This window comes from Lepisosteus platostomus, chromosome 14 (assembly GCF_059453375.1).
Source record: "Lepisosteus platostomus isolate fLepPlt1 chromosome 14, fLepPlt1.hap1, whole genome shotgun sequence".
In the NCBI taxonomy this organism is placed as follows: domain Eukaryota; kingdom Metazoa; phylum Chordata; class Actinopteri; order Semionotiformes; family Lepisosteidae; genus Lepisosteus; species Lepisosteus platostomus.
In genome coordinates, this window is record NC_142624.1 from 2,551,769 (window position 1) to 2,575,937 (window position 24,169).

The 24,169-nt window shown below is 52.4% G+C and overlaps 1 protein-coding gene across 1 annotated transcript; it reads left to right on the plus strand.

Moving 5' to 3' along the window:
- The first annotated feature begins 2,230 nt into the window (after positions 1–2,230).
- LOC148648685 (cytohesin-3-like) lies at positions 2,231–24,129 on the plus strand. The gene is made up of 14 exons (XM_088606490.1): positions 2,231–2,389; positions 3,105–3,194; positions 10,590–10,672; positions 11,912–11,976; positions 14,484–14,550; positions 17,176–17,294; positions 18,032–18,112; positions 18,815–18,927; positions 19,840–19,988; positions 20,289–20,400; positions 21,209–21,285; positions 21,542–21,613; positions 22,163–22,317; positions 22,853–24,129. The coding sequence occupies exons 2-14, from the start codon at positions 3,152–3,154 to the stop codon at positions 22,932–22,934; spliced, it is 1,218 nt and encodes a 405-aa protein (XP_088462616.1). The 5' UTR covers positions 2,231–2,389; positions 3,105–3,151; the 3' UTR covers positions 22,935–24,129.
- The last annotated feature ends 40 nt before the right edge of the window (positions 24,130–24,169 follow it).

A 24,169-nucleotide genomic window follows, 5' to 3' on the forward strand; every position in this document is an offset into this window, starting at 1 on the left:
GCAGCCATATCACCCTGCAACTCACAACTGGCAGCCCACTGAAGCTCAGCAGGTGTGAGCCTGGTCAGTACCTGGATGGGAGACCTCCTGGGAAGGTTGCTGCTGGAAGGGGTGTTAGTGGGGCCAGCAGGGGGCGCTCACCCTGCGGTCCATGTGGATCCTAATGCCCCAGTATAGTGACGGGGACACTATACTGTAAAACAGGCGCCGTCCTTCGGATGAGACGTAAAACCGAGGTCCTGACTCTCTGTGGTCATTAAAAATCTCGAAAAGAGTAGGGGTGTAACCCCGGCGTCCTGGCCACATTTCCCATTGGCCCTTACCAATCATGGCCTCCTAATAATCCCCATCTATGAACTGGCTTCATCGCTCTGCTCTCCTCCCCACTGATAGCTGGTGTGTGGTGAGCGTTCTGGCGCACTATGGCTGCCGTCGCATCATCCAGGTGGGGCAGCACACTGGTGGTGGTGGAGGGGATCCCCATTACCTGTAAAAGCGCTTTGAGTGGAGTGTACAGAAAAGCGCTATATAAGTGTAAGCAATTATTATTATTATTATTATTATTATTAATTCCGATACTGTGCGCCGAGCACGCGAGGGCCTGGGGCACAGACACAGAATGGCCACACGGGGGAGACAGAGCCCGTGCTAAACAAGGGGCTGATATTTCAACGGGGAGGCACGGTGGCGCAGGGGTTCAATTCCAGACCTGGAGCACTGTCTATGGGGAGCTTGCATGTTCCCCCGAGGTTTGCATGGGTTATTCCCACAGTCCAAAAAGCATTCTGGTAGGTTGTTTGGCTTCTGGGAAAACTGGTCCAGGTGTGAGTGTGTGTATCTGTGCGTGCCCTGCAATGGACTGGCATCCCACCCAGAGTGTATCCCACCTTGTTTGCCAGGATAGACTCCGACTCTTCCATGATCCAGTGTTGGATAATGTGGTTAGAAAATGAATAGGATTGCTGGATATTTCAATCGTGAGGTTATATGCGTCATAAAGTCAACCCAGTGTATGTTTTAAGTCACCACGTCTTATGTGCAATCGTCGTTGCGAGCTTATATACTTCAGTCCTAATAAAGACACATATTGGTGCTACAGCCCTTATTAAATTAACCTGGTAAGCGCTGAAATTAAAAAGCACACGTTTTGTAACACGCCCGTGAAAATTGTACGGCAGCGATGCTGAGTTTGACGGTACAGTCTGAGCACTGAACATGCTTAATTACAGCAGTGTGAGCCTGCCCAGTACCTGGAGGGGAGACTCCTGGGAAAAACTGAGGCTGCTGCTGGGAGAGGTGTTAGTGGGGCCAGCAGGGGGCGCTCACCCTGCGGTCTGTGTGGGTCCTAATGCCCCAGTATAGTGAGGGGGCCACTACACTGTAAAAAAGGCACCGTCCTTCAGATGAGACGTAAAACCGAGGTCCTGACTCTCTGTGGTCGTTAAAAATCCCAGAGTGTTTCTAAAAAAGAATAGGGGTGTAACCCCAGTGTCCTGGCCAAATCTCCCCCTGGCCTTTACCAGTCATGGCCTCCTAATAACCCCCCTCTCTGAACTGGCTCCATCACTCTGCTCTCTTCCCCACTGAGAGCTGGTGTGTGGGGAGCGGACTGGAGCATCATCCAGGTGGGGGTGGAGGGGATCCCCATGACCTGTCCAGCGCTGTGAGTGGGGTGTCCAGAAAAAGCGCTATACTGTATAAGTGTCGGGACTTAATTATGATGACACCCCTCCTTCCAAATCGCCCCGGTTGAGTTCAGTCTCGGGTTAAGTGCGCGCGTTGAGTGCTTTGCCCAGGTGCTGCGCCTGCTTTTAAATTTAAAAGAAGACGCCCCGTTTGTTTTTCGACAATGAAGGATAACACCGTGTCGGTTCTCCTCAGGTCTGGTCAAGTGTGGTCCTCACGGAGCCGGGGCCGCCACACCCCGTGCATTTCATAAACAAGCATACAAACATGAAAAACTAAGCAAGCGGCCAGCCCCAAAAACCTATTGCGTGGATCCCTGTTGATTTCCACCTGTGTGGGGAAAAATCTCTCCTTTCCTGCCAACATCTGCAGGCGCGCAGTCTTGAGAACCACCGTTTCAGCGACCGGGTCCCGAAAATTAAAGGCGAGGCAGCGAGCGAAGGACGTGTCGACGTTTCCAGCTCGCTCGGTTTGGGGAAGTGAGGCTGCTTCTGCTTTTGGCACTGATAGCTGGTAACTGAGAATTACGCGGGGGCCCAATGCGAGAGAGGGGGCGGGCGCTCGCGGAGCGCTGTGACGGAAAACTTCGTCCTGTAAAGAGACAGAGCGGTAACGATTATTTGTACTTTTATTTCCTAATTCGCCGGACACGCGATAAAATCGCTGCAGGAACGCGCGTAAATGACGGAATTCTGCCTCCCGGGTAAGTTGTCTTTCTGTTTAGATACAATTACAGGCGCATCTCTGGAGTCGCTTTACGTTGTATTATTTCTTTTGGGGGGACGGGGTAGAAGAATATTCTCTACGGTCCTCCATGCCGAGTCCCCCCCGCAGTGATCTTTTTATTGCCCTCCGCGTGTACAAGACCCTGGGTTTGTCAGGAAAAACAAACGAACCAAGTTTGGTAGCGGTTGTAATGAACTGACAGGCGTTTGCGTTTTTGTTGGGGGGGTGTTTTGACATATATTTCTAGCTTTGTTCCTGCTGCCTTCGCGCTCGGCGAGATAAGAGCACCCTGCTCTCTGAAAACGACGTTGTTCACGCAGGGTTTGCCACTGACCTAAGTCACGTTAGACACCGATTTGAAGTTGTTACCTCTCCGGCTGGCCCGTTGCGTCCGCGGTGCTCCTGGGTCGCTTGGAAGCTTTAGCGCTTGGGCAGCTGGGAGAAAGCTGATCCAAATCTGCCAGTAACGGTCCGATCTGGGTCTTTAACACCTGCCTGTAACACAAGACTCACCTGAAGGCTCCTGCGGCACCCCTATCGTATCCCGGTCATCAGTCCTGGCTGCTCACGACCTTAAAACTAACCCTGGACCGGTCACTAGTTACCTCACGACCGTAACAAATGAAACACGTCAAGTCTGGGAAGTGATATCGCTGATTTTTATTCTTTCTTTGTGTGTGTGTCATTCAAAGCTTCCAGAGGTCAGATGGTCTGAGCCGGCGTCTTCGGAAGAGTCAGGATGGACGACCCCACAGAGGCGCAAGGCGAGCTTCACGATACGGGTAACCGAGATATGAGCGCGATTGAATAAGACACCGGGCGCGAATGCGAAATATTCGGGGCGCTGTGACCTTCTGCTCCACGCAGCAGCCCCGTAGGTGTGTGTGTGCGTGTCAACGCCGCGTACTGCCAAGAGAGGCGAAAATCCTCCGTTTAGCAAGCAACGAGGTGTCTGTCATCGCTGGGGCCAGCTCACTCGCGCCTTCCTCCGTGCTCAAATCCTGCCAAGAGTCGAGAGGAAGGAGTCGGTGAGGTGGCCGCACCGTACCCCTCCTCTTTCCTCACCTCGCCCTGGTCTTCTGTGGGTTTCCTCGGTCCGTCCGTCTGCGCTTCTCTCTTTTTTTTGCTTGTCGGGACGGCTTCGATCGAGGCCCACGGTCTCGGGTTCGGGTCTCTCGGTCCTTCGGCACTGGGAGCCACTGGGAAGCGGAGTGTTTCCCATGCGCTGCGCTGGAGAGTTCTGGAGTCGCCGAGCCAGAGCAGTGCTGTTTGCGAGAAGGACGCCTTCAGCACAGTTTCTTGAATGTTTAGCTGCGGAGGCAGAGTTGTAGCCAGGAGTTGTTATTATTACTAAAGAGCAGAGCCCTTGTACACCGACACAAGAGAGACTGACCTTCAGGCACCTTCTGTCTAAGAACCCCAACACAGGTTTTTCAGAGAATAAGACAGGGAACAGAGCTCGTGTACTTGTGTACAGTATGCACAGAAATAATAATAATTCCTGATATATTGTATATGCTTTTCTGGAAACTCCATTCAAAGAGCTTCACCAGTAATGGGTGACTCCCCTCCACCACCACCAGCCAGAGTGCTCCAGTCCTCTCCCCACACACAGCTCTCAGTGGGGAGGAGAGCAGAGTGATGAAGCCAGTTCAGAGAGGGGGGTTATTAGTTCAAGTTCATGTTTATTTGTCACTTCAGCCATATACAAGTATACAGTGGAACAAAATATCCTTCTTTCTCGTCCACAGTGCAAATACAGGCAGGGCAGACAGGACACTGACATAGACATTGTAGACAGGATACACTATGGATGCACAAAAGGGCAGATAGTGGAAATACATAATACAATACACACAACGCACTGGGGAAGGGAACACAATTAGGAGGCCATGACCGGTAAAGGTCAGGGGGAGATTTGGCCAGGACACAGAGGTAACACCCCTACTCTTTTTGAGAAACACCCTGGGATTTTTAATGACCACAGAGAGTCAGGACCTCGGTTTTACGTCTCATCCAAAGGACGGTGCCTTTTTTTACAGTGTAGTGTCCCCCATCTCTATAATGGGGCATTGGGACCCACACAGACCGCAGGGTGAGCGCCCCCTGCTGGCCCCACTCACACCTCTCCCAGCAGCAGCCTCAGTTGTTCCCAGGAGTCTCCCCTCCAGGTCCTGGCCAGGCTCACCCTGCTGGGCTCCAGTGGGGCTGCCAGCTGGGAGCTGCAGCTGATAGAGCAGGATGAAAGATGTACACACAGAGAGGTCAGTTGAAGTGATGCACGAAGCTCAAGTGATTTGACTATTCTTCCCCTTGGCTGTCTGGATATGGCAGTGGAGTGTAGGCGTCCAGCTCTTTGCTGAACTGGGGCAGCGCGTGTTGAGTTCTCAGTGAGCCAGACTTTCAGAATTACACCGAGCGGATGATAGTGTTTGAAGTTGCCTGCATGTGTTAGACTTGAGTTTCAGTTGGCCCTCCAGAGAACTTATCTGATCTGATCTATACAGCGCATCGGCTAGCCTGGGCTTCTGCGATGTGCGGTGCAGACAGACTTTGAACTGAACTGTTACTGACGAGCTCGCCTGCATTTATTTCGGTACTCTGCTCTGTAGGCTTGTAGGTGCTAAAGATGACCTTGTGCTCTTTTGGGAGGAGGGGTTTTAAACACGCAAAGTTAGTGCTTGAGTTCGGAAGCTGTGGCCTGTGAAACTGCCACAGGAGGCAAGGTTCAAACTAAACCCCGAACTGGAACTGCCCACAATATTTCTGTTGCAGGCATGGCTTGAATGCACATGCTGAAATGTATTAGCCCTTGGGTGCATCAGGTCCTGCTGATGCAAAATGTCCAAGGCTACTACCTAATACCCTGTGCAAGCATGTTTCAGTGTGCTCTCTAATGAGCTTGGTGTTTTCTCTCGTTTGCATTATCTTTGTGCCAAAGGTGACATATGAAACCTCTATTTTGTGCATGATCATTGCCCAAAAAAAAAGGTGTTGCTTCACTGGAAAAAGCTCAGCAGGGTGAAAACGGATACATTCTCAATGTGCGTCAGCCTATATCTATACTCCAGCCAGTAAAGGGAATGTGACCTCTTAACCAGTTATAGGAGAGACTTGTGGGAGTTTTGACTCAGATCTTAAAAGTCCTGAAAAGAGCTACCTCAAGCTCAGATGTCAAATGTGCTATTAACACAGGATGTTCCTGCAGCAAACACAAGAAGGACCCACCCCCAACCTCCCGTCTCTCCTAGAGACAAGGACAACAGGGTGTCCAGTCATATCGATGTAATGAGCAGACAGAACTGCATTCAGAGCAATCACCGCTGGCGCCCAAAGTCAAGAGTGTTTCCCCTGAGTCAAAATCAGCCATGCACAAAATAAAAACCCCTTTCCTTAAAGGAAAAGCATCGGGGAAAGAAGTGCATCTCTTTAGAGGGCTGCCAGACACATCGCTCATGTGGAGCGCTGACCAAGGGGTGAGATGAGTGTGACACAACACTGTGCACAAAATGGAGCACACACCAACACAGCTGGATCTAGGGTAACTTGTTCCTTGTTCTGCGAGAAGCATGACCAGATGCTCGTGCAGAAGGGTGTTTAAGACGTACCGTAGGGAAAGCATGACTGTAATGTGGGACTTATGCGTGCAGAGCGCTTATCCCATTGCCCCTCTACCCCAGATTGAGCTAATTTTGCAGAATGGGGATGTCCCCAGAAATTGCAGAAGTTCTCCTGTCCTGGATAAAAAATAAATCAATCTGCCATCATCCTGTCATCCCATGAGTCATGGTGTTGCGTGCGAGGCAGGATCTGCTCACGTTTTTAGCTGACTTTGGTTTCCTGTTTTGCAACGTGTGTGTGAGGATAAAAAAGAGGGTCCAGTTCTTTGATTGGGGGGTGCAAAGGAGAACCAACTCAATGCACAGAGAACATCCATCCATCTTCTAAGCAACTCAACCATTTGGGGTCACCTGTCCCAGCAAGTAATGGGCATAATGCACACCCTGGACAGGACACCTGTCCATCAGAGGGCAGACACAGACACACACATTCACACACCCTGGACAGGACACCTGTCCATCAGAGGGCAGACACACACTCACACACCCTGGACAGGACACCTGTCCATCAGAGGGCAGACACACACTCACACACCCTGGACAGGACACCTGTCCATCAGAGGGCAGACACAGACACACACACTCACACACCCTGGACAGCACACCAGTCCATCAGAGGGCAGAAACAGACACACACACGCACACACCCTGGACAGGACACCTGTCCATCAGAGGGCAGACACAGACACACACACTCGCACACACCCTGGACAGGACACCTGTCCATCAGAGGGCAGACACAGACACACACACTCGCACACCCTGGACAGGACACCTGTCCATCAGAGGGCAGACACAGACACACACGCACACACCCTGGACAGGACACCTGTCCATCAGAGGGCAGACACAGACACACACACTCGCACACCCTGGACAGGACACCTGTCCATCAGAGGGCAGACACAGACGCACACACTCACACACCCTGGACAGCACACCAGTCCATCAGAGGGCAGACACAGACGCACACACTCACACACCCTGGACAGCACACCAGTCCATCAGAGGGCAGACACACACACAGACGCACACTCACACCAGGGCCAAGATACCCATGAATCCGAAGCATCTCTTTGGACTGTGGGAGGAAACTGGAGCCACCTTCCCCCAAGCACTTTCTAATCCAGCCTCCAAGCCTTCATCTTCAGAAGGGCTTTCATTAATCTGCCCCCTGGCTCTTCTTCTGCTTTCTAAACCGAATGGGCTAATTTTGTTACCTCTCGGTTCACTTTTGAGAAGTTACTTTTAAAGGGGCCCATATAAAATGAAGATGACGATGATGATGATAACAACCATCATCATCAAGGGGGACCTGGGGGGGCGGGGGGGTCACCCCTCCTGAACCTGCATTACCAATGCAATGAAAAGCACAGAAGCAGCACCTTATGGGAAAAAAACAAACCACACGGGGGTTTAAAGACGTGCGTTCAGCAATGACCTGAGGACCCTGGGTCACGAGATGGAAGGAGTCACGCCTGCACAGACACCGTCAGCCAAGCCGAAGTCTAGGCCTGGCCCTGGGCTGGAGGTAGCTGCAGTAGCAGTGCTCTCTGGGGCTTGTGAAACTGGGGCCCTGCAGGGCTGAGACCCACAGGTGCAGGAGAAAGAGAACTGCAGCAGGTCAGAGAGCGAGGGCTAGGCCCGATCTGTATCTGCGACCGCCGTGTGGGGCCCCTGCACAATGAAGAGGAAGTAGCTGTCGTCTTTGGCTGGAGCTCTGTGGTGCAATTCTAGCTGTGCAGAGCTTGCACAGCAATGGAGAAGTGCGTTTATTTGCAGCTCGGCGCAGCTGACCAGCGCGATTCCAGTTCTAAGCTACAGCGCGTAGAAGCGGGGGCTGTGGTGGAGGTTTTGTTCACTTCTGGGTAATCGTTTTTAGGCCCGTGGTGCGAGCGCGTCTTCCTGTAAGTTGTCATCGATCACTGGAAAGTCTGACCTGCTGAGGTCGGAGGGAGAGTGAAGAGAATCCCGTAGGAGGGTGATATCGGGAACGGAAACTCTTGAATAACGCATTCAGGGTGATCCTGCCTGGCATAGCCGGAAAATCTGCATTTTGAATCTTGGCTTCTGGTTTTTGTTCCACGATGGTGGACATGACACTTGAAACACTGCACCCATATGCTTTTGGCCATTTTGTTTCTTTACAGGGCGATTGACAGCTAGGAGGTGGGAGTAGAGATTAAATATTGCTTCTCTGCTTTACTAGTCTGTTGCACTTGTGCAGCCGATTAGCTCTTGGGTGCTGGGTTCAATACAAGACTGGAGTACCTTCTGCGTGGAGTTTGCATGTTCCCCCCCAATGTCTGGGTTTTCACCCCAGTGCTTTCCTCCCGCCTCCCAAAGGCCCACTGGCTGGGTTCATCTAAATTGTCCCTGACAGACTGGCGTGCAGCCGAAGGTGTAGGCCCCCCCTCGTGTCCAGTGCTCTTGGAATTGGCTCCCAGGTGTCATCCACTAGCTCAGCCTGGTTCACTGTCGTGCACTCTGCTCCGCTAATCAACAGCTGAAACCCACTCTGAGCCAGAGACCGCGCACCTACCGCGAGCCGCTTGCAGGTGGAGGCAAGGAAAGAGAGGGAACGGGCTCGCAGCGAAACGGGGCCCGACGGGCCAGACGCGGCTCGGAGCAGATCCGAGAGGGGGATGGGTTAGTGTCATGTGAGCTGGCCAAGGGGAACAGATGAGTTGCTGCGAAGCTCGTCTCTCTTTGCTGTGAAACCCACAAGCGCTGCCTATACATTTCAGAGGGGTGTGGGGGTGTGTGTGTGTGGGAGGGGGGGCTGCGCTCTGCAGCTTTTAAGAGGCAGGAGGGCGATAGACCATGAGACAGGTTGCCAGAGAGGGGAACAGGGCAGGCAGGATGTGGGAGGATATTAATAACATTGCTTTACACCCGTACCTATAGTCTTTCGATAGCTGCTTGTTGATTATTTTGAGATGCAGTCCGCAGCAGAGGAGACCTATAGGAACAGTGGATTGCATGCTGGAGTCCTCAGAAGCACTACAGTTTAACACAGATGGAGGCTCCTTAGCCCCTTGTGTGATTTGGAAGACAACTGGTTACACAAGAGCTCATTTGCAAGTGCTGTTACTAAGGGGGGGAGCATGCTTATCCAACCCATTTATGTAGATTTTTATTTAAAAAAAAAAAACATTTCCAAATGTTTGAGCGTTTGTCCGTGGCTTGGAGGAGGCTGCGTCTCACCACGCGTAAAGGGAAAACCAGTTCAGATTGAATGCATCTGGAGTTCAGGCTGTGAGGCCACAGATTGCGTGACTCTAGAAAGGGGGTGCAGACGTTCCCCTAGGCACCCTCGTCTCGAGCTGCTGTGGACCGCAACGCCACAGGGGGTCCACGAGGCGTCTCCCCTGAACAGAACCCCGCTCTGCTCTAGAGCTGCAAACTGGAGAGCAGCTGATGGAGAGACGCTCCGTGCCCCTATCTCCTGACCCAGTAACAGGACAAAACAGAGGTCACAAAGCCCGTGCTTTACATACTCAAGCAGAAGAGAAAACAGAACTATCCCTCAGTGCTACCTGGGATTTCTTTAAATGAACAGTAATGACCTGTTTCAGGATCTGAAAGACACACATCTGACGTTGATGTCAGATACAGAACACTTGCATCTATAGTATTTGTGATCTTGTCTATTCTAAACAACACAAACTTTAATTAAACGGTTTAAACTTAATGTGCACATACTGCCCGGGCTCTAATCTAGACGTGTGAAAGAATAGAGTCTACACGAGTGCTCACACAGTAATGGCTGTGGCCCAGCTCTGGTTTTGCCGACGCTGGCTTCCGTGCCACATCCCAGCCCAGCCAAAGGTGCCAGTCTCCTGCCGCAGGAGAATCTACTCCTCCAGGTCCTCAGTGGGGGACGTCGCCCTCAGCAACAGGGCTGGGGGTTCGGCTCCAGTGCTTCTTCGCTGAATGAGGGCCCTTGATGTCTCACATTGTGTCCGGTCAGACGCGGGGTATCGTCTGTGTTTTTCCAACTGCATCTGCAGCGATAAAGGGAACCGAAGCCAGGCCATTTTCTCCAGCAGGGGTGGCCAGTGTCTGTGTTTTGCAGAGCCAAGCTCGAGTTTGTTGCAGATTGCGGCCGACTGAAGACAGGACCTCCATATCGCGGCTCGATTGTGAATTTGCCCTTTCCGTAATTTCCAACTTTCAATTATTCCCAACCTCACCCCCTCCCCGCTGCGAGTTTTGGAACAGGCAATTAAGTTCATTAATTAGTAAACGGAGTGGAAACTAGGACAACCACGAGTGCGCTGTTGTCACTTCTTTCGTTGGCATGCTGGAGAGCCCCAGTGTACCAGCAGCTTGGCTGAAGTATCTGTCAGAGGACTGCTGCAGCTCTCATCGAGCACTGCCGCGGGCCCTCGTAGTGCTAATGAATCCCAAAACCAGTGCTACTTGTGCACCAGTAACCAGCTGCAAGCTATAGAGCTCAACTAGTGCTCTGTGTTGTACCGATTGAGTTCCTTAGTCGTACCTGTGGTTTTTTTTTAATTCATTCCTTTGGTTTTGTCATCGGATCTCTTGCAGTTCCCCTGACACTGACGGCAGATGAGAGGTCGGAGATCGAAAACATCAAGGTGCACAAACACGACCTGTTGGAGGACATCCAGGTAACATGCAGGTCCCGCTGTGCAACTGCAAGGGCTGCTGGGAGCTTTCAGCTGCTCGTAGCGTGCTGGTGCGCAGGGATGGGCTGCGAGCAGTTATTACCAGTTCCACATCGGTCTCGATGAGGAGAGGGCAACAATGAGTCAACCCCATAGACCCCATAACCTAGATCCCCGTTCACAGATCCTCTCTGTTTTCAGGGTGATATTCATATCTGACACTCTCGTTTCCTTCCTGTCATACTTATGCAGTTCCCCGATTAACGTGTAATTTGCCACATGTTCACCTTTCTAGTTTAGTATTCTCTGCAATTAAGTCCAGGGTGTCCCATCCTGCTCCTGGCAGGCCAGTGTTTCTGCAGCTTTTCATTGCGGCCCCGAGAGGAGGACCTCAGACTGATCCTTGGGGTACACCCATTAATAACCCATGCTCACTTCCTTTACCCATCCATCCATTTTCTAACTGCTCCCTCCAGTTCAGGGCCGTGGGGGAGCCTATCACTGCAAGCACAGCCGCAGGGCAGGGCACACCCTGGACGGGACGCCAGTCCACCGCAGGGCCCACACACAGACACACACTCACCCCGGGGCCAATGAACCCACAAGCATGTCTTTGGACTGCGGGAGGAAAACCATGCAAACACGGGGAGAGCATAGCAACAGCACGCGCTGCACGCCCGGGTCTGGAATTGAACAAGCTATGCTAGGAAGGAATGCTGACCCCTGCGCACACGTGCGATAAAGCTCTGGGGGAAAAAGTGCTCCGATTCCCACTCTGCTGGGTAGGTTGTGGGGAGCTGTTTTTTCACTTGGGATGGACAGTGTGGGCTGGAGGCTTCTTGGAATTCATGTCACACCGCGAGACATCTGGTCCCCAGAGTAAAGGATGCTGACAGCCCGAAATCTTTAGAAAAAGAGAAGCAGCCAGGCTTAAATGGGCAGAGATTCGCTTGTGTTTCTGCCTGCCAAAGCCACAGTCCCTGAGTCACGTGACCCTCTGGCCAGCACCGGGGCTTTGTGGCAGGAGGGGCTGACTCATCCAGCGTGTGGCCTCCACCTGACCTTCCGAAACTTAGCAGAGGCCTCGCGCCGGGAGGTGTCTCCTCGGTGTGAAGAACGAGGTGCCCGTCTTCCACTCTGGGGCTTCTGGTTCTGTCGGGACAGAGGGGTGAGGAGCTGGCGGGGGGGGGCTGACATTGACAATGGCTGACATTGATGTTCCTGCCTCCCGTCTGTTTGCAGAAGCTGAAGATGGAGATCGCCAACGTCATCGCGGAGATCGAGGGCTTTGAGCAGGAGGAGGAGAAGTGAGTAGGGTGTCGTAAGGGACCGAATTAAGAAATGAGCTCATCTGGGTGCAGACCAAGCGGGACTTCCTGTTCCTGCTGCTCAGATGCTTAGCGTGACTCCCTGGCGGACAAGTGCATCCTGAGAAAGTCACAGCACGGAGGTCAGGCAATCCGCTCCTGATTTATGTGGTAAAATGTCATCTAAAACCAGATATGGAGTTACATATCAAATTGACATTAACTGCTGCATTATGACTTTTGAAACAACAAATGACAAAATCTGTGAGATGGCACGGCCGGTAGAAAAAATAATTCAGGAAGTGTCAGGCTGGGTGAACAGTAAGTACTTGAAGGTGACATTACACCACATAAAGCATTAAAAGCAATTTAAATTGCTGGAAATTGTGTTCAGGAAGACAGTACCCAGGCGGTTCAAGTTACGTTTGTTTTATGCACGGATTTCAAGGCGGTTTGATGTGAATTTAACTTGCGTGGTGCAGGACTCCTCAATTTTGCGAAATGAGGCTCACAGCCCCAGCCCTGCGGTCAGGAGGCTGGGTCATTGGAGACGACGACCTCCTGGACGTGACTTCCCAGAATGCTCTTGGAGGGCCTGTGTTGAGCGTCATGTATCGGCTCCTTAGCAGGAGATGTGCAAGGCTTTTGAAATACATCCTGATGATGTAATAAGATTTTTTTTCTCCCTATCTGCATTGCTATCAAGAGGCTAATTCCAATTAACAGTGCTGAGGAACTGGTGTAGATCAGTGCGTAAGACTGAAACATAGATGCACTAACCCAGCAGTCATGCTGTCTCTGAGAAATGCCCATGACCACTGCGGTTCTTTAAATAGGTGACGGAAACTGCTAGTAAGATCTCTAGTTATTTTTACTAAGTCTTCCCAGTGTGTCACAATCGGGCAGAAAAAGAGGAACAGGCGCAGCTGTCTGGACAGGCTTCAGATTCAAGGCTCGATTGCGGGGAAGACTCTGTCTCGAGTCTTCGCATTTCTGCTGGAAGTGACTGAACTTGTGCCGGTTTTCAAAGAGAAAACGTTATGTGATTTCGCAAAGTCACAACCGCACAATTTGTACTGATAACTCTTCTGGTTGGCTCTTATGATAACACTACCAAGTGGAAGGCAGTGGTGCCAGCTATCTAGCTTCTAGCTGATGTGGATAGAGGTCTTCTAGCCTTCTAGTCTGAAGTTCTGGAATAGATGATGAGGCTGTGATTGATGCATTAGTTGAGTAACAGTTGCGAATGGTTATTCTTTTTTGTGAAAATATGGGTTGTGAACTAATGTGATGTGATATACTTGTTTGAAATCATAGAATAATAAATTTAACCCACCCATCCATGCGACTGCAGTATCTACCCCTCCGTACACCTGCCTACCCATCTACTGTATACAGTATATCTACAGTCTACCCACCTACAGTATACACCCACCAACTCCTCTACTGTATATACCTACAATCTACTCCTCCATACACTTGCCCACTCATCTGTACACCTGTCTACCCCTCCCTACACCTGTCTACCCCTCCCTACACCTGCCTGCTGGTCTGTACACCTGTCTGTCCCTCCCTACACCTGCCCGCTGGTCTGTACACCTGTCTGTCCCTCCCTACACCTGCCCGCTGGTCTGTACACCTGTCTACCCCTCCCTACACCTGCCCGCTGGTCTGTACACCTGTCTACCCCTCCCTACACCTGCCCGCTGGTCTGTACACCTGTCTACCCCTCCCTACACCTGCCCGCTGGTCTGTACACCTGTCTACCCCTCCCTACACCTGCCCGCTGGTCTGTACACCTGTCTGTCCCTCCCTACACCTGCCCGCTGGTCTGTACACCTGTCTGTCCCTCCCTACACCTGCCCGCTGGTCTGTACACCTGTCTGTCCCTCCCTACACCTGCCCGCTGGTCTGTACACCTGTCTACCCCTCCCTACACCTGCCCGCTGGTCTGTACACCTGTCTGTCCCTCCCTACACCTGCCCGCTGGTCTGTACACCTGTCTGTCCCTCCCTACACCTGCCCGCTGGTCTGTACACCTGTCTGTCCCTCCCTACACCTGCCCGCTGGTCTGTACACCTGTCTGTCCCTCCCTACACCTGCCCGCTGGTCTGTACACCTGTCTGTCCCTCCCTACAACTGCCCGCTGGTCTGTACACCTGTCTGTCCCTCCCTACACCTGCCCGCTGGTCTGTACACCTGTCTACCCCTCCCTACAGCTGCCCGCTGGTCTGTACACCTGTCTACCCCTCCCTACAGCTGCCCGCTGGTCTGTACACCTGTCTACCCCTCCCTACACCTGCCCGCTGGTCTGTACACCTGTCTGTCCCTCCCTACACCTGCCCGCTGGTCTGTACACCTGTCTGTCCCTCCCTACACCTGCCCGCTGGTCTGTACACCTGTCTGTCCCTCCCTACACCTGCCCGCTGGTCTGTACACCTGTCTGTCCCTCCCTACACCTGCCCGCTGGTCTGTTCACTTGCTCACCTGCTTCTCTTTGTTTCCAGCAAAACGATCGAGAGGGAGAAGCAAGTGGCAATCGGAAAGAAAAAATTCAACATGGACCCGAAGAAGGTCAGCTCGCGTTCCGACCGTGCTCCCTCTTCGCGCCTGTGCTTTCCGAGTCCCGCACTTTTCCCCTGACTTCCGGAAACCTCCGGGCTGAGCGGATGGCCTGTCCGGTTAGCTCTTGTCCCGGTGGCAGGGTGCTAGCACCAAGACCTTTACGTGACCTATCTGTGTGGACGTGGGTGTGTGTGTGAGGTGGGGGCGGGTGAGCGCAATGGGCTGCATCTTCGAGCGAAACGAGCCTCTCGCTGTGCCGCTGTCAGCAAACGGCAGGCGAGGACTTCACCTGCTTTGTCAGCGCCGAGCCACATCCTTCCTGCTCAGAGCGAGAGGAAGCTGCACCCCAGCAGAGGGGAGGGCGAGCCCAGTAACCACGTTTGTAGCGTCTGTCCGCCCTTCCAGTTCCCCAGCCAGACACCTGTCCGCTCGTGTGTCGGGCGAGCCGCCCATCTCTCCAGCCCGTTTCTGCCTTTATCGATAAACCGCTGGGGGGGGGGGGCGGCCCCAGCTTCTTCCACACAGCCGTCTGGCCCTGCTTCCTCGGTCTTCCTCCTGCTGTTTCAGCCTTCCTCCCCTGAGGTCCGGTCCCACAGTTCCCCCTGGTCGGGGGGGGGCCGGTTTGTCCTGCACTGGGAGCGGGGGTATTCCTGTCCTTTCGTTCCGCCTGCTCTTATTTCCCTCCGGAGGGATGTCGCTGCTCCCTGCACGTGTCTTCCCACGATGCTCCGGGCTCCTCCCTCGTTCCGCTCGAGCTCAGGGTCGCAGTACGTGACCCAGGTCAGGCGGTCCTGGGAAGAGAGAGACGTTCCTAAAACGATTTCGGTCATTTCCAACCTTCCGAAAGCCCAGAGGTTTTATTCCTGGATGTTATTTGTGATGTCTGTTAGTTGTGTGTCATCTTGTCACGAACGCCAAGCGAAGCTTCTGCCGAGTGCTTCAGATTTGGTTTGATAAGCGGGTTTTACGTGCTGTCGTCTTGCTCTTGAGGTGGCAGGGTGCCGCAGGGCTTGGTGTGTGGGTTCTGTGCAGCGATGCCGCCGCAGGGTGAAGGGCAGTGGAGCGGCGCCCTGTGCCTCGGTTTCTCTCTGCCCCTGCGGGGGTCTTGCCTAAGAAGAAAGGAAGACGCACATCACCTCGCTCTGCATGAACGGGCCCGCGGGCCTGAGGCGCTGTGGTTTCGTCGGCAGGACAGCAGGCACGCCAGCCACTTGTTATTTCAGAAACAGAGAACTTCCTGGCACTGTGCATTGTGGGCGACATGACACTCTGCCTCCCCCAGCCACAAAGGCTGAATGCGGGTTCTTCGGGTTCTGGGTCCGGCCCGGTTCTCTTTCACTGGGCTGTGTTTTTGGGAGACTAAACCGCTTTCCTGCTGCTTCGCGCCACAACCCTCGAAGAAGAGATTTCTTTTTCGAGCGTCGCCTGCGAAATCAAAGATCTTCGCCCACGTGGAGACTGACACCGGGAAGCCTGAGGATCACGTCTGATCAGTCCTGCTCTGCGGGATAGGAAGTGACTGCTGACTGACACTCGGAAGCGCTCTGACTCAGTGTGGGACTGCGGTGAAGGAGCAGAGGCAGATATTCAGCTGCTCACAGGCAGACGCCCTGCGTTTCGACAAGCACGCTGGACAGATGGTAAAACACACGGAGCAGACCTGACGCAGAGCAGGCTTGTGCTCGACAGCAGCGTTACGTAACTAAAGGGTAGCCTGCCCATGCTTCCCACACAGAGATTTCTTCCTTTCTCTTCCCCCCACCGGCTGTGCATTCATTTAGACAGTTTAGGGGGAAAACAAAACAAAACCAAATCTTTTTTTTTTCCATGCCGGGCTCGTATTTCATTTGTTTGACGTGTGGTTGCCAGTGAATCTGCCTTCTCATGAGAGGTTCTGTATCGAGAAGTCATGCACCCTGTGGGAGGTGTGTCTCCTGGCAAGAGAAAGGTCATTGTGCAGGTTCGGAGTCCAGGGTGAGGATCCAAGTGGAGAAGGCCTCGTCTTTTACACCCGTCTCCTCCAGTCCTGTGTCTTCTGGCTTTCAGTCCAGCGGAGCTCTCTCAGTTGAGCTCGTCAGGCCCCCGAGCTGCAGCGGTGAGCCAGGCGCTGGGACTCACCTCTCTCCCAGGCTGGCTGGCTCAGTGACGGGGCTGAACAGCACCAGTGGGGCCCCACAGCACTGAGAGCGTCTGACAGCATCTCTCCCACCTGTGTGTGTGTGTCTGCGCGCGTGCGCGTGTGTGTGTGTGCACTACATTCACTGCTGAACAGGTGGGGCTGTGCAGAGATCTGTCAAGCTGGGAGCTGCTGTTTCACTGCATGGTGGTAATGACAGTCATGGAAGATCCAGTGTCAGACTATGCCCTGAGTCCAGAAAACCGTTAAGCCATTATTTGGTTTAATAAAAGGTTCATTACATTAAATTAAGAGCTCTGTTGGAAGGAAAGCCAGAATATTGCTGGAACACCCAACGAAACTGGGAATCATTGATTTAAACCAGAGCGATACCTTTCCTAGGGCTTGCGGAGTTACACCGGGCAGGCACAGGTTTGATTTGTCTCAGGCTGCAGGCAGAGAGCTTGACTTACGAAATATGTCCCCCTGTTTTCTCTCTTCTCTCTCCCTCTGTCCAGGGCATCCAGTACTTGATCAATAACAAACTCCTGGAGTGGAATCCGCAGACAGTGGCTGACTTCCTGTACAGGGAGGAAGGGCTGAACAAGACAGCCATCGGGGACTTCCTGGGAGAGAGGTAACCATGACAACGTGCTATAGTGCTGGGGCACACCCTAGGTGGTCTATAGGCCAGGGCTCATTCTCCTCTTGGAAGAGCCAGCTGGAAATGGAAGCACATGTTCTGCCCCAGCAGTCCCACAGCGCAGCCGATCAACTGGTGGATTGAGGAAATGACTTCACTAGTTCAATTTAGGAGGAAATTTAAGTTGGGCACATTGAGTAGGATCCAACTGGACTTTAGTCAGGACACTGGGATTAACACCCTGATTAATTTATGGGTTTTATTTATGACCTGTCACCTTACTGTGCAATTGGATTGGAAGCTGTAGCCTAGAGACAAGAGCACCACCTACTGGACCATCAACACCATTAACAGCAGCACCCTAATTCATCTTCTCTGCATCTTGTAAACGTTTACACCTTTAACACAGAGACGTTACAGGATCCCCGGTATTATTATTAAGGCGTGGACAAAAATCATCTCCTAGATCTAGGAGCAGGGGACTGCTCCTAGATCAGAAAGGGAATGAAGTCCCCAGTGAGGAATTTGAGAACAGGTGCATGTAGCACTGTAAATAGGGGGGTTTCCTTGACGTCAGCCAGGAGCTTCTGGGAGAACCCATTGCACCATGTTGTTGAAGCCGAAACTGGGATCTGATGGCACACAGAGGGATTAACTCCGCGATTCAGCACTGGCTGGGGCTCCTCCCAGCAGAAACCACTCCTATGGTCTCCTTTCTACTTTCTTCACAGGGAGGAAATGCATCTCAAAATCTTAAAGGCCTTTGTGGAGCTCCACGAGTTTGCAGACCTCAACTTAGTGCAGGCACTGAGGTGGGTCATCGCGCACACGGCACACGCAAACAGATACGTCAGAAGAGGTACTTTTACAGAACTAGAAATTCTGTAAGATCACAAACACTCTGACAATCAGCTACATAATTATCTGAGGGATAGTGGTATTTATCCCTGTGGAACTAAGTGGAGCAGTCACAGTATAGTGGTACAGGCGGCACTTGTTAGTCATGTCCCTTTTTGTGTTCTTTATTGTATAAGCCCATCCTCCATTAAGGAACAATTTTCAACACCCTTTGATCCCTGCGGATTTGGGGGGGGGGGGGTTTGCCGACAACCGCACGCACTGTCGTGTTGCACGGTCAGAGCGCTCCCAAAAGTCTTTGCTCCGTTTTCGGTTGTGGGGGACGTGACATCACGCCAGCTCTTTTCCCACAATGCCTAGCGTTTCCCCTCTCGACCCTCTCGTCTTTGTGAAGAGACACGGCGAGGTTATTCTAAATATTTATCATGCTGAATCTGTATACTCGTCAATTCTAATGGGAAATAAGTTCATTATACTGTTTTTTCCTGTCAGTCATCCACCAGGAATAATGAGGAGCCCCTGCAGTAGCAGTGCGGGCGGTGGTTTGAGTAATCAGTGTGGCCCCGATGTGTCCCAGGAATGGGAATAGATGTCGTCATACCCGTCGTATCGGTGTCAGCCTCCAGCTAACCTGCCTGTACGTTTGCTCATTTCAGGCAGTTCCTGTGGAGTTTCCGGCTCCCTGGAGAGGCGCAGAAAATTGACAGGATGATGGAGGCCTTTGCCACACGCTACTGTGAATGCAACTCTAGTGTCTTCCAGTCTACAGGTTTGCATGCTAACCTCCGTAACACCAGGGGGCAGTATGGCGTACTTTAAAGGGGTTTTGTAATAGGCTTTACGGTGATCTATGATTTTGTTGCGCACTGGAATCGTTTAAGAAGCGGTCTTTTGTTTACAGTGCATAGAAACAAAATTGACACAAACCAAACAAAAGCCCAGAGCTCCTTTTGAGTTTCTTGCTAGACTACTTGAATGTCCCTGACTCACCTATTGGACACCTATTACCAACCTGAAAGCATTCAGTTACTCTTTGAGACTCTTCAATACTTTGGTCTAGCTCTGGGCCTCCTCAGGTGCACTTCTTCAACGATTCCAGCTTATAGGTGCTCAGCCAGTCTCTGACTTACTTTCCTCATATCCAGAGATGCATCTGCCCTCTGTCCTCAGGGCAAAATGGTAACTGACTATAGGACCTCTGAGCTTCCTGCCTTTTAAATTGATGCCTGACCAATCGTCTTGTTCCAAGCAGTCAGGTGACAGAGGGCAGCCGCTCAGTCCACACGGCATTCTGGGGAATGTGGTCCAGACAAGAATCTCCAACCGATCTGGACCCATTGCCCTCTCAGGGTCTCAGACATGACTTAATTGATTGACACCGTGCTGCACTAAAAACTTTTCCAAGTCTCCTTAAAGCAGCTGCACCTGCAGAGCTGGGAGACGGTGCTAGAATTTATCTCGTAAAGCCAATTATGTGCTGATTTTTGTCAATCAGAACTGAGCTGGAATAAAAACCTGCAGACACAGGACTGTCCAGGACCAGGATGTAGGTGGTGTGAAGTAGCCTGCCTCTGACCCTCACCAGGTTTTAAATAATCACCCGCCCCTCCATGCCACTTTAAACTAAGGTTTCTCGAGTACAAACTGCCCCAGCTAAGATTATGCCCCCCTATCATTTCAGACACCTGCTACATCCTGTCTTTCGCCGTCATCATGTTGAACACCAGCCTGCACAACCCCAACGTCAAGGACAAGATGACAGTGGAGAGGTTCATCATCATGAACAGGGGCATCAACAACGGAGGGGACCTGCCCGAGGAGCTGCTGTCGGTAAGCCCCGCTCGTCTCCGCCCCCCCCCGCAGACAGGAAGAGCAGCACCTCGCCCCCATGGACCGCGCTGTGTCCAGAGCTGGCCCCTCGCGGCCGGGAGCCTGGGAGAGCAGGACCACAGCCTTCCTGGGGAATGTGGTCCAGACAAGAATCTCCTTAAGATAGCCTTAGTCAACATGCCCTGGGATCTCCCTACTCCGGCTTGGCGGTATTTGTGCCCTTCCCCGCGCAGGCTGATGGGAAAACACAGTTGTTAGGCATGTGGACCTATTTCTGCCTCTCTCCGTCTGTCTGAGCAGAAGCTGTACGAGGGCATCCGGAACGAGCCCTTCAAAATCCCAGAGGACGACGGGGATGACGTCACACACACCTTCTTCAACCCCGACCGCGAGGGCTGGCTGTGGAAACTGGGTGAGACAAGCAGTCCCTGCTCCCACTTGCTATCACCACTACCCTCTCCAGTGCTGGGCTGTAAACTGATTGGGCCGAGCAGATTCCCAACTGATCCCGATGTCTAGATCCGAGCAGATCAGAGCTCAGTGGAATGTTTCTGCCCAAGGATGTGATATACTTGCATGGGAACCTCACTGTGATCTCCAGGCTGTAGGGGCTCATCCTGGACTGGGACCCTGGCTGTGATCTCTAGGCTGTAGGGGCTCATCCCGGACTGGGACCCTGGCTGTGATCTCCAGGCTGTAGGGGCTCATCCCGGACTGGGACCCTGGCTGTGATCTCCAGCCTGTAGGGGCTCATCCTGGACTGGGACCCTGGCTGTGATCTCTGGCCTGTAGGGGCTCATCCTGCACTGGGACCCTGGCTGTGATCTCTGGGCTGTAGGGGCTCATCCTGGACTGGGACCCTGGTTGTGATCTCTGGGCTGTAGGGGCTCATCCTGCACTGGGACCCTGGCTGTGATCTCTGGGCTGTAGGGGCTCATCCTGGACTGGGACCCTGGTTGTGATCTCTGGGCTGTAGGGGCTCATCCTGGACTGGGACCCTGGCTGTGATCTCCAGGCTGTAGGGGCTCACCCTGTCCTTTGGAGTATTGTATTATATCATTCATTTTGGAAGACCCCTACGAAGGAACTTTCTGAATAGATGGCTATTTTTTATCTGCAAAAGTTGACTGGATTACTTTCAATCTTTTTAAGTTCTTTTTTTCAGGTTGCTAAGAGTACGTCAGCAATCTAAAAGAGTTGTTTTTCTTGATTTCTTGAAGGCGGAAGAGTGAAAACCTGGAAGCGAAGATGGTTTATTTTAACTGACAACTGCCTCTACTACTTTGAATACACCACAGTGAGTGTTAACTTCTTTCTCTCTTTCTGTGGGCCTGGTCCTGCGCTGCTGTACTTCCCCAGTCTAATGCACAGTGTAGTTCTGTTCTGACAGCTAAGCTGTAATGCACCTGCAGCTGTCTCTGTCTGTCCCTAGTGCACAGGTCCACACTGCTTCCTTCTCAGTGTCTGCTCAAATTCAGACCTGCACAGGCACCTTGGTTTAGGCGTGTCTCGGGAATGATCTCACGACACAGTGTTTTTTTTTTTTCCCCCAGGATAAGGAGCCCAGAGGGATCATTCCACTTGAGAACCTGTGTGTCAGAGAGGTGGCGGAACCCAGGAAGCCGGTATGTTCTGTTCAGGACCGCGGGCATGGTCTCGGGTTGGGCTCTGTAGCCCGTCTTCTCAATAATTCGACAGAGCAAGTCCAAGTCCAGTCCAGTCCTTAGCACTGTCCCACTGTCTACCAGTCCCTAACAGCTCCAGTTCTGGGACCAGAGCCCCTTGCTGGGATTTGGGTCAGGGGAGTGGCCTGGGGAGAGCCTTCCTGTGCTTTTTAATAGCTTATAGGGTAGCCCATCAGGTTAACCCTTGTTGGGGGGTGTGTGACCGGGCTGTTTGTCCTGGCCGCTGAGCCGGGTCTTGTTGGGGGGGTGGGGGGTGGGGGTGTGATCGGACTGCTCGTCCTGTCCAGTGAACCGGGTCTTGTTGGGGGGTGGGGGTGTGACCGGGTCTCTCGCCCTGGCCCGTGAGCCGGGTCTTGTGGGGGGGGGGGGTGTGACCGGGTCTTTCGCCCTGGCCCGGTGAGCCGGGTCTTGTTGGGGGGGGGTGTGTGACCGGGTCTCTTGCCCTGCCCGGTGAGCCGGCTCTGAGTGGCTCCTCTGCTCTGTCCGCAGTACTGCCTGGAGCTCTACAACCCCAACAGCAAGGGCCAGAAGATCAAGGCCTGCAAGACGGAGACGGACGGCCGGGTGGTGGAGGGGAAGCACCAGTCCTACAAGATCTCTGCCGCCTCCGCCGAGGAGAGGGACGACTGGATCAAGGCCATCAGGTGAGAGAGAGAGAGAGAGCGAGAGCACTGCAGCTCTCCTCGCCGCCAGCGCCCTTCCCCTCTTCCTCCTCCCCAGGCGGCCATCTTCTTCAGCTGTAGCAATGACTCGTGGGATACGCGGCTGCTGGCTCTCGCCTTGTCTTGGCGCTGGAAAACGGGGCCGTCTGCTGAGACCTCGCTCTCGGCTTTGCATCGTTTTCATCAGGCTAGGACAGCTGGCCAGACTCTGTAAGGAGGTGGCGGCGCGATGCTGTTATAGCAGAGAACTGAGCCTCTCGTACGTCTGGAAAATCTCTCTCCCCGACAAACAATAGTCATGGCCAATATGTTCAGGACATAAAAATAAAAGAGAGCCCTTTTTAAAACCATGACTCAATTCTCCGTTTTAAAAGGTTTTGCTTATTTAGGCTGTGTGTGCAACACCAACAACTTCCTTTCCTCTTCCAGTCAGGCGTTTGCTCAGCCTCTAAAAAGCCCCCCGCCCATGCTCACCTCGCCCTCTTCCCAATACGTGATCCTTCCATCTCCTTCCCAGGGCCAGTATTTCTAAGGATCCCTTCTACGACCTGGTGTCGGTCCGCAAGAAGAAAGTGATCAATCAGGTGGCTGGAGACTGAGGCGTGCGCGTCTCCCCTCGCCGAGCGCCGCGGGACCGACCTGGGCTGTCTGCATCTCTCTCACACTGTCACTGTACAGGGACTATACTGTAGAGGACAGAGGACAGCAGGGGCTGTGAACCTCCACTGGACTGGCACTGTGGGACTAGACTGGACTCCTGTACAGTATGTCTCTCTCACACTGTCACTGTACAGAGACTATACTATACAGGACATAGGAGAGCAGGGGCTGTAAAAAATGTAGCATAACCTCTAGACTCTTCCCTCTCGTTGTACTTTCTCGCAATGTTGTTTTCTGCTGTTGGGCTTAAGAAACAAAACCCGTCTTGGCAGGAAACTTGCCCAGAGGAATCAGCTCTTGTTCATGGTGCTAAACTGTGAAAACCACCGTTTTACATCGTCTCCTTGAGCAATCGAGTCATCTGCTCTGGAGATCACAGCCAGGGTCCGTCCAGGATGAGCCCCTACAGCCTGGAGATCACAGCCAGGGTCCCAGTCCAGGATGAGCCCCTACAGCCTGGAGATCACAGCCAGGGGCCCAGTCCAGGATGAGCTCCTACAGCCCAGAGATCACAGCCAGGGTCCCAGTCCAGGATGAGCCCCTACAGCCTGGAGATCACAGCCAGGGTCCCAGTCCAGGATGAGCCCCTACAGCCTGGAGATCACAGCCAGGGTCCCAGTCCAGGATGAGCCCCTACAGCCCAGAGATCATGTTGAGGTTTTACCAAAGAGTATTTTGGCCAGACAATTCTGAAAGACCTTGTCCACAGCCAGTCCACACACGACTGGAAGACATGTTTGAAAAACATTCTTACAAAAAAAGAAAGCAGGCATCAGGACATACTGTCCAGAACTCTTTCCTGTCAGGATGAAGCCCTTGTCCATGAAGCCCTGACTTTCAGAAGTTTCTAAGCTCTGTTTTTTTTCTGTGTAGATAGGCATTAAAGTACAGAAAGATATAATAATTTCCATTGTACATAAAAATCTTTATCACTATATTTATTTTCAAATGTATGCAATAGAACAGAGATGGAAACACCAAGCTTACTAGTGGATTACACTGTACATGATCGTTCTGCTACAAAACATGCAAAAAAAAATGGAATTTTGAAGTAATGCGGTTGTTATTCATTCATATTTATGAAAAAATGACTATGGATGAAAGTAAAGAAATGAATGAAAGTTCTTAAATTAATCGGGACATTTATTCTTTCATTTTTCCTGGTTAGTCCATT